This window comes from Aethina tumida, chromosome 2 (genome assembly GCF_024364675.1).
Source record: "Aethina tumida isolate Nest 87 chromosome 2, icAetTumi1.1, whole genome shotgun sequence".
Taxonomy (NCBI): Eukaryota; Metazoa; Arthropoda; class Insecta; order Coleoptera; family Nitidulidae; genus Aethina; species Aethina tumida.
In genome coordinates, this window is record NC_065436.1 from 2,330,790 (window position 1) to 2,342,497 (window position 11,708).

The following is an 11,708-nucleotide window of genomic DNA, read 5'->3' on the forward strand; positions in this document are numbered from 1 at the left end:
TGATAATTTATTAATTTCTTACAATATTTAAACTTTATTCATTTGGTTAATTAATAAATTAAAGAAATACCAATGTGGCATAAAACATTTTTATTTTCATAGATGCAACCTTGTTCCTTAATAAGATACGAAACGACAGTAACTAAATAAATTGAGCAATTCGAAAAACCCAATTATCCAAAGTGCAAACTGTAACGATGCCATTAATGGCCAAGTCCTTAGTCGGACGGTGTACCTGGGGCATTGTGATGGTGCCTCCGGTCTGCAGCAGCCGCACGCACGCACACAGTGTAACACAACAGACGAAGAGAAACCGTTTGCGTGGCCGGACGAACGAAATCGAATAAGGGAACGCGGCAGACGCGACTGGCTGGGCTTACGGAACCGCTGGACCGAACGCCAATGTGCGACTGGCCCGATGCCCGTCCGACTCCTGCTGCTCTTGCGCTTTCTTGACGCTCCTGCGAAAGGACGCGAAAGCCCCGACGGTCGGACAACGGCGTCCTTAGTGCCGCTCAAGAACGGGGGTTGGTTATTTAGAGGAGAAGATGAACGTGGGGTGCGTGACGATTTTTTTAAATCTTTGTGACCGACTTTTGCGTATAAATTGTAACATGTTACACATTGAAACTGACAAAATATATTTCTTTCTAAAAGGTTTTTTATAAATTAAAAAACATACATTTAAGAGTTTTGAAATCTTTTACATATAACATAAATATAAATGTAATGCTGAAAGTATTATAATTTTAATTTATAATGTATAGTTGAAATTTGTAATTGGCATTTAATGAATGACTTTTTAGTATTAATAATTTTTTAAATTAAATCCTAAATTTTGAAAGATTTTACATACAAATTGTAATGAATATACTGAAAGTATTAAAAATATTTTTTCCTGAAAAGTTTTTCAATAAATTTTGATTTTACAATTTAAAAATATTAATTTGTAATGTTTCAAAGCCTCATTTGAAATATTTAATTGACATTTCACATATAAATTGTAATACTATGCTGAAAGTACTAAATAATGCTTATTTCTGAAAAGTTTTTCAATACATTTTGATTTTACAGTTTTAAAATATTAATTTATAATGTTTAAAAGCTTCATTTGAAATTTGTAATTGCCCCTTCACATATAAATTGTAATACTATGCTGAATGTACTAAATAATGTTTATTCCTGAAAAGTTTCTTAATAAATTTTGATTTTACAGTTTAAAAATATAAATTTATAATGTTTAAAAGTTTCATTTAAAATGTTTAATTGATATTTCACATATAAATTGTAATACTATGCTGAAAGTACTAAATAATGTTTATTCCTGAAAAGTTTTTCAATAAATTTTTATTTTACGGTTTAAAAATATTAATTTGTAATATTTAAAGGCTTCATTTGAAATTTGTAATTGTCATTTCACATATAAATTGTAATACAAAACTGAAAGTACTAAATAATGTTTATTCCTGAAAAGTTTTTCAATAAATTTTTATTTTACGGTTTAAAAATATTAATTTGTAATGTTTAAAGGCTTCATTTGAAATTTTTAATTGACATTTCACATATAAATTGTAATACAAAACTGAAAGTACTAAATAATGTTTATTCCTGAAAAGTTTTTCAATAAATTTTGATTTTACAGTTTAAAAATATTAATTTGTAATGTTTAAAAGCTTCATTTGAAATGTTTAATTGATATTTCACATATAAATTGTAATACGATGCTGAAAGTACTAAATAATGTTTATTCCTGAAAAGTTATTCAATAAATTTAGATTTTACAGTTTACAAATATTAATTTGTAATGTTTAAAAGCTTCATTTGTAATTTTTAATTGCCATTTCACATATAAATTGTAATACTATGCTGAAAGTACTAAATAATGTTTATTCCTGAAAAGTTTTTCAATAAATTTTGATTTTACAGTTTAAAAATATTAATTTGTAATGTTTAAAGGCTTCATTTGAAATGTTTAATTGACATTTCACATATAAATTGTAATACTATGCTGAAAGTACTAAATAATGTTTATTCCTAAAAAGTTTTTCAATAAATTTTGATTTTACAGTTTTAAAATATTAATTTGTAATGTTTAAAAGCTTAATTTGAAACTTTTAATTGACATTTCACATATAAATTGTAATATTATGCTGAAAGAACTAAATAATGTTTATTCTTGAAAAGTTTATCAATAAATTTTGATTTTATAATTTAAAAATATTAATTTGTAATGTTTAAAGCTTCATTTGAAATTTTTAATTGACATTTCACATATAAATTGTAATACTTTGCTGAAAGTACTAAATAATGTTTATTCCTGAAGTTTTTTAATAAATTTTTATTTTACAGTTTAAAAATATTAATTTGTAATGTTTAAAGGCTTCATTTGAAATTTTTAATTGACATTTCACATATAAATTGTAATACTATGCTGAAAGTACTAAATAATGTTCATTCCTGAAAAGTTTTTCAATAAATTTTGATTTTACAGTTTAAAAATATTAATTTGTAATGTTTAAAAGCTTCATTTGAAATATTTAATTAACATTTCACATATAAATTGTAATACGATGCTAAAAGTACTAAATAATGTTTATTCCTGAAAAGTTTTTCAATAAATTTTGATTTTACAGTTTACAAATATTAATTTGTAATGTTTAAAAGCTTCATTTGAAATTTTTAATTGACATTTCACATATAAATTGTAATACTAAGAAGAAACTATTAAATAATGTATATTCCTGAAAAGTTTTTCAATAAATTTTGATTTTACAATTTAAAAATATTAATTCATATTGTTTAAAAGCTTCATTTAATATTTTTAATTGACATTTCGCATATAAATTGTAATACTAAGAAGATTAAGAATTGTTATTCAAATTATTTGAATTTCTTTTTAGTATTAATATATTTGTTGAATTAGAAACTTGTACAAATAAATTATTAATGAAATAATTTTTTAGATATTTACATATTTTAAATTCGACAGGGCGAGCTTAAAAACCGGCGCATTCGCCATATTTAAACGCCATTCTGAATAATACATTATAGATACATGTAGAATATATTTTAAAATCGATTTACCCCTAAAAAAATATTGACTGACGTGATAAAAAAGTGACGGGAATAAAACGAATTCCAGACGCGGCATTGTGCGTATATATAAATATAGCAATTTTAATTTCGCCATACGAGAAAAAATCGAAGAAAAAAATGGAGGGAAAGAAGAAAAAACCTCTGAAATCGTTTACGTCAAAGCGAATCCTCCCCTTTTCGATAATCGCGTAAAAATTCCAATTGGACGCAGTACGAACTGATAAATTTATCCTCATTATAAATAGGCATTGGAGGCAGAGTTTCCCCGACGTTGAATCGAAAGCTCGCAGAATTTTCGTTCAGGACGGCGCACGTTTATTTCTGATGGCACATGAATATTTGATAATTTTATTATGAACGTTTGGCGGCCGCGTCCATTTATATAATAACATCGCCCACAAACAACGATCTCAGTGCGATCGACGATAAACAACTTTTATGGTTGGGTTTAATTTGTTCCTTCAATTCCGTTACGGCCATTGTGGAGTGGCGGAACAATTTTTATTTTTCCATTTGTATAATTGTATGTATATTTAATATGATAATAAAGAATTAATTGCATAAAATGCGATGTTGTTTTAATTTTACTGGTTTGAAAATTCAATTTTTAATATAATTTCATTTTTTTGGTCATGTATACTTATTTTTCATTTTTAAATTTACTTGAAATAATTAGAAACAGACAGAACTTTCACATGTTTTACTGAAAATTAAAAATTATGAACAAATATACATAAATTTTCCATTAAAAATAATTTTATTAAATATTAATAATGAATTTTAAAAAATTAAATGTCTATATAAGAAAACCTATATTTTAATAAATTAAATAAATGGATTTGTGTTAAATTACATTAAGTAATTAAAGATAAAAAAAGTTCAATGATTTATCTATAAAAAATTGGTTAATATTAATAATAATGATTTGCCTATTTTAATAAAAAAAAAAACTTGAAATAAACAATAGTAATATATATTCAAAGCTAAATAAGCCTATTTATAAAAAATCAAAATTTAATAATATAATTAAATGAATTATTAATAAATTATATTAAATATTTAAAGAAGCAATTTTTTTAATAATTTGTCTGTTTGAAATAAACAATAATAATAAATTTTTAAAAACTAAATCTACCTATTTATTGAAAGCAAAATTTAATAATATAATTAAATGGATTTTTATTTAATTAAATTAAATATTTAAAGAAACATATTTTTAATGATTTTTCTGTTAAAAAAATTCTTGAAATAAATAATAATAATAAATATTCAAAAACTAGATATGCCTATTTATAAAAAAGCAAAATTTAATAATATAATTAAATGGTTTTTTATTAAATTATATTAAATATTTAAAGAAACATTTTTTTTACGAATTTTTCTGTTAAAAAAATGTATGAAATGAATAATAATAATAAATATTCAAAAACTAAATTTGCCTATTTATAAAAAAAGCAAAATTTAATAATATAATTAAATGGTTTTTTATTAAATTATATTAAATATTTAAAGAAACATTTTTTTTACTAATTTTTCTGTTAAAAAAATGTATGAAATGAATAATAATAATAAATATTCAAAAACTAAATATGCCTATTTATAAAAAAAGCAAAATTTAATAATATAATTAAATGGTTTTTTATTAAATTATATTAAATATTTAAAGAAACAATTTTTTTAATAATTTTTCTGCTAAAAAAATGTTTGAAATGAACAATAATAATAAATATTCAAAAACTAAATATGCCTATTTATAAAAAAGCAAAATTTAATAATATAATTAAATGGATTTTTATTAAATTATATTAAATATTTAAAGAAATCAATTTTTTAATTATTTTTCTGTTAAAAAAATGTTTGAAATGAACAATAATAATAAATATTCAAAAACTAAATATGCCTATTTATAAAAAAGCAAAATTTAATAATATAATTAAATGGTTTTTTATTAAATTATATTAAATATTTAAAGAAACAATTTTTTTAATAATTTTTCTGCTAAAAAAATTTTTGAAATGAACAATAATAATAAATATTCAAAAACTAAATATGCCTATTTATAAAAAAGCAAAATTTAATAATATAATTAAATGGATTTTTATTAAATTATATTAAATATTTAAAGAAACATTTTTTTTACTAATTTTTCTGTTAAAAAAATGTATGAAATGAATAATAATAATAAATATTCAAAAACTAAATATGCCTATTTATAAAAAAAGCAAAATTTAATAATATAATTAAATGGTTTTTTATTAAATTATATTAAATATTTAAAGACACAATTTTTTTAATAATTTTTCTGTCAAAAAAATGTTTGAAATGAACAATAATAATAAATATTCAAAAACTAAATATGCCTATTTATAAAAAAGCAAAATTTAATAATATAATTAAATGGTTTTTTATTAAATTATATTAAATATTTAAAGACACAAATTTTTTTATAATTTTTCTGCTAAAAAAAAGTTTGAAATGAACAATAATAATAAATATTCAAAAACTAAATCTGCCTATTTATAAAAAAGCAAAATTTAATAATATAATTAAATGGATTTTTATTAAATTATATTAAATATTTAAAGAAACAAATTTTTAATAATTTTTCTGTTAAAGAAATACTTGAAATAAATAAATAATAATAAATATTCAAAAACTATATATGCTTAAAATAAATAAAAGAATTTTTGATATTTACAGAAAAAAATTAATAATCATTAAGAATAAATATTCAAAAACTGAAACTATTTATTTATTAAAACAAGCAATAAACAATAAAATGGAATTATAACAAATATTAAAAAATATATATTTTAAATAATTGTTCCATTAAATAATAATTTATATAATATTTTGTACAGATAAAATATAAATAACAAAACTTTAAATTTTAAATATCAAATAAAACTTGATATTTAATAAAACGTTATTAAATAATAATAAATGTTATTAAATTATTCATATTTTTTTAATTTTTAAATAAAATATAAAATATGGAAAAAAAAATAAATGATTCATTTGTGTTGTACAAATAAAATTTAAATTCCATTTCTTCCATTTTACATTTTGATTGTATTAAATATTTATAAATAAGAAACAAGTAAATTATATATTTCTTAGTTTGTACAAATAAAAAAATTAAATATTAATCATTTATTTATTGAGGTGTTCAATATTTACTTTGAATTTTGGATAAATTGAAAAAACTTCGTTTTTGAAAAAAATAACATTATTTATATAAGAGTTGAATTTTCATCCCGTGGGAATGCCACCCATTGATTCAGTGGTCGTTTTCATATTTTATTACTGACCACCGTCCGGTTGCATTAGGGAATTGCCCCACGGGCTCCCTAATTGATTGATACCCGGTTACAAAGTAAACGGATGTAGGAAAAACAATCTATTAACCGTGGAAATAAATTGCGAATTCGTTGGGGCCCAATCGATCACTCCATCGAGTGTTTGTGTTTGTCAAATGTAATATTTGTATATATATATACAATATTTTATTTATTAATTAATTTAATTACTTTAAGTGGATAGATTTGCCTTTTGTTTTGATTCCGGCTCAGTTTTATTAGTGTCGCAATTCAGTTTTACGACAAATTAACCGGCACCAAAAACACATTAAAACCAAACTGATAAACTCCGACCTCACGAACATTTTTCCTGAAAAGCTTTGGTGCATAAATAAACGACTTTACTTCGGGACAGTTTCAGTGTGCATCGTGCATAAATGTGTATATTTTTGACCCAATTCCGTATTTGTGGGCAAATATTTGGTTTGCATGTTAAACACTCCCGCGGACTTTGGGGCCTTTTACGTGGACAGTTTGACCTACTGAAATATTCAGTGTTTGAGGTCGCACTCGTACATATGCAAATTCAGGAAATGTTTGCTCATGAAACAAATGGAAACAATTTTGTATCGAATTTATTGACTCGATAAATCAAAGTATTTAAATTTAAATAAATATTATTAAATAACAAATTCCCAATTGGGTAAAATATTATTTTACCTGTGTAGAGGGAATTTAAACTAAACCTAAGCAAATATTTGCTTGTTTCGATAAAATATTACCACAATAACTGCTTACTATGTAATAAACATTCATTTATTAAACTGTGCTAATAAATTGTTACCTTTCAAACTTGTAATATCAATTGTTCACGTAATGCAATTTAACAATCAACTTCGTATTAATGTAATTACTAGTTTTGTTGCTGGTTCAGTGTATGGCTATTGAAATTAATCAATAAATATTAATAATCATCAGTTGTAATATAAATGTATTCGTTTATTGATTTGGACATTAGAGATCGCTTTCAACTGGAATTGATAACGCAAATTTAATATTCCAATTCCAAAATAGAATATTAACCAAAATAATAACAGTTAATTTTGTTTATTTATTAAATTGTTTACAGAAAGTGAAACAGTGAATCAAATTAATTAACTGGGTTAATTTATTTATTACATTTATTACATACATATTCATGAAGGATTTTGTTTGATATACTCATGTGCAATTTCATTTAATATAATTAAATCATTGATTGTAGGCAACCCAGATTACACATTTAACTCCGGGGATTTCTGGGGGATCTTTACAATTTATAAATGAATAATAATGATTTTTTAATATGTATATTTTGCAATGAGACATATTTTACCTAATTACGTATAATTCTTACCCATTTCAGCACGATTTTCGTTATAGATACATACCTGAAACAAATTTATTAAAATTAATAACCAATTAATAATTTTAATAAAAATTTTATTTCAATAAATTACATTAATAAATATAACACATGCTGGTGTTTATTCATAATTTAAATTAAAAATTAAATATTTATTTTAATATATATATATATATATATATATATATATATATATATATATATATATATATATATATTTAGTTTTAATTTTAATTTACATTGGACCGCAAATTTTAATAAAAATATCATTAAAAAAGATTAAAAATACATATTTATTTAAGAAATTAATTTTAATTTTACTTATTAAAATTGAATCAGAATTAAAATAAGAATTTGAGTTAAAGTTATTTGAATATTGAATTTTGTATAACTTTGTATAAATTTATGTATAATTTATGAATAATTCTTAATTAGAATTTTGCATAATTTTGAATAATTTTTAATTATTTTATGTAACTTTTAATAATTTTGAAAAACCTGAATAATTTTGTATAATTTTGAATAATTTTGTATAGTTTTATTTATTTCATTATTATTTTGTATAATAGTTAATAATTCTGTATAATTTTGAATAATTTTGTATAGTTTTTAATAATTTTGCATATTTTTCAACAATATTGTATAATTTTTAATATTTTTTATATATTTTTAAATATTTTGTATAATTTTTAATAACTTGGTATAATTTTGAATAATTTTTTATAATTTTTAATAATTTTGAATAATTTTATATAATTTTTAATAATTTTGTATAGTTTTTAATAATTTTGAATAGTTTTTAATAATTTTATATAAATTTAAATAATCATTTTGAATAATTTTGTATAATTTTTAATAATTTTTGTATAAATTCGAATAATTTTTAAGAATTTTGTATAGTTTTAATAATTGAGTATAATTTTTAATAATTTTGTAAAATTTTAAATAATTTTGAATAGTTTTAAATAATTTTGTATAATTTTATAAAATATTGTTTCATTTTAAATAATTTTGAGAAATTATTCTGAATAACTTAAATAGTAAAATTTTTTATAATTGTCTATAATTTTGTACAATTTCGAATAATTTTTATTAATTTTATATAAATTCCTTTGTATCCTTTTGAATAAATTCTTAATAATTTTGTATAATTTTTTGAGACGTTGTACAATTTTGAATAATTCGAATTTGTATTTGAATTTGAAAATTTTATAAAATTACTAATACATATGTTTAACTAACTCATTCGACAAAAGTAATTTTACTGACATAAATAACTATTGTTCAATAAATAGACAAATCTAAAACATTTGTTTAAACGGTGTAAATGTTACATTTAATTACATTACACATACAATTAGTTTTATATAGAAACCAAACAATATTTTTGTATAAATTTTTGTAATAATTAAATTACTTTTATCATTGAAAAAATATTAAATTAATTTCAGCCCCAAACTCGGAAGCATTTTCATTTCCCAGTAACCCACAAAAAGTTCAATTCGACAAAAATTTCTCATTTCCCAATTCCCAAGACGATTAACCGCCCCATTTCTTTTCACGGATCAAATAGACCCGCTCCCACCGACATTACGTTTTGGCTAAATGTCATCCGCCGTTGCTTAATAGACTCACTTGCCGAAGGTCCGGTGAAAGCGGTTTCGAACGGGCATTAATTACATCATATTTTTTTCGGTGCCGCCTCGCCGTTGCCTCTAGGTCTTTCTCATCGTTGACCGCGGTTCTAGGCTGAGGCGGATTTTTGCCATTTCGATTGCGATAGGAGACCTTGGGGTGGGGTTACTTTAGCACCGCACCCCCGGGTGATGTTCGAATGTATTCGTGTTTTTGAGTTTTGTTTGATTGCACGTCGGTGCAGATTTACATGAATGTTCATTTGTACTAAACAAGGTACACGTCGACAAGGTTATAAATATTAAATTCTTGTAATTACAAGGATCTAATTGGAAACACGCGAATTTTATGTTTCATAAAATTACACTAGTTTACATTAATTCAAAAATAGATTTTTACAATGGTCAAGGCACCATAAGTTAAGTTATATAAAAAAATAAATAAATCTGGCCATGATTAAAAAATAATATATCAAAGATAAGGTTTTTAAGGGATTGTATTGTATTTAAAATTTTATCACAATTACAATGATGAAGGTGAAACTGAGAAGTAGAAAAGAAAATGATTTTTTATAACTGGATATGAAACAAAGCAACTTTCATTTACTTTTATGTAGATCAATACATATTTTATTTTTTAAGTTATTTTATTACAGAAAGATCATTTAATTTTACTTTTGTTTAAAGAAAAATCTTGTTCATTTCATTTTAAAAAACTTTAACATTTAATTTAGGCAAAATTTTGTTATTTAAGTTATTTTACCAAGTTTTTGTCTGATTTTGTTTTTGTTTATTGAAAATCTTGTTCATTTTAAAGGACTTTTATTCATTTTTACTTCTGTTTGCAGGAAAATCTTGCTTCTTCCAATTATTTTAGAACATCTTTGTTTCATTTTACTTCAATTATGACAACATTTTGTTCATTTTACTTATTTTTGAAGACTTTCGTCTGTTTTTTACTTTTGTTACAGGAATTTAATAAATTATATTATTTTAGAACATCTTTGTTTCATTTTACCTTTATTACAGGAAAATCTTGTTTATTTTAATAATTTTACAAGAATTTGTTAATTCTTCTTTTGTTTACAGAAAAATCTTGTTTATTTAAATTATTTTAGAAGAATTTTGTGTCATTTTACTCCTATTTACAGGAAAATCTCGTTCCTTCCAATTATTTTAGAAGATCTTTGTTCATTTCAATTATTTTAGAATATTTTTTAATTCTATTCTTATTTGCAGGAAAATCTTGTACATTGAAGTTACTTTAGGATTTTTTATCCATGTTATTTTTGACTGTTTAAGCTATTTCAGAAGATTTTTGTTTAATTTTGTTTCCATTCAGAGTAAAATCTTATTTATTTTAATTGTTTTAGAAAACTTTTGTTCATATTTCTTTTGTTTACAGGAAAATCAATTATTTTAGAAGAATTTATTAAATCTATTTTTATTTACAGTAAAATCTTGTCTGTTTAGGTTACTTTAGGAGATTTTTTATTCATTTTATTCTTGATTACTGCAAAATTTTGACTGTTTAAGTTATTTTAGAAGACTTATGTTCATATTACTTTTGTGTACAGAAAAATCTTGTTCAATTTAATTATTTTAGAAGAATTGTTTGATTCTACTCTTGTTTGCAGGAAAATATTGTTTGTTTAAGTTATTTTAGAAGATTTTTTATCTATTTTACTCTTGTAAAGATTTTTATTTAATTTTATTCCTGTTCAGAGTACAATCTTGTTTATTTTTTTATTATTTAGAAGATTTTTGTCCATATTACTTTCGTGTACAGAAAAATCTTGTTCAATTTAATTATTTTAGAAGAATTTTTTGATCTTACTCCTTTTGCAGGAAAATATTGTTTGTTTAAGTTATTTTAGAAGATTTTTAATCCATTTTAATCTTGTTTACAGTAAAATTTTGATTGTTTAAGTTATTTTAGAAGAATTTTTGTATATTTTACTCTTGTTTACAGCAAAATTTTGACTATTTAAGTTATTTTAAAAGATTTTTATTTAATTTTATTACTGTTCAGAGTAAAATCGTGTATATTTTTTAATTATTTTAAAAGACTTTTGTTCATATTACTTTTGTATACAGAAAAATCTTGTTTTTGTTCATATTACTTTTTTATACAGAAAAATCTTGTTTAATTTAATTATTTTAAGTTATTTTAGAAGATTTTTTATCAATTTTACTCTTTACAGCAAAATTTTGACTGTTTAAGTTATTTTAGAAAATTTTTGTTTAATTTTGTTTCTGATAAAAAAAAATCTT

The 11,708-nt window shown here is 21.6% G+C and overlaps 1 protein-coding gene across 3 annotated transcripts in view; it reads right to left on the reverse strand.

Moving 5' to 3' along the window:
• LOC109604619 (cAMP-dependent protein kinase type I regulatory subunit) overlaps window positions 1-11,708 on the reverse strand; it is a 107,118-nt gene that overhangs the window by 66,366 nt on the left and 29,044 nt on the right. The window contains exon 1 of one of the 3 annotated variants that reach the window (XM_049962443.1): window positions 236-409. The exons of the other annotated variants lie outside the window; for them this stretch is intronic. Within the exon in view, the coding sequence (XP_049818400.1) occupies window positions 236-244 (9 nt within the window). The 5' untranslated portion in view covers window positions 245-409. Of the gene's footprint in view, window positions 1-235; window positions 410-11,708 lie in introns of those variants that run through there. 3 annotated transcript variants of the gene reach the window in all.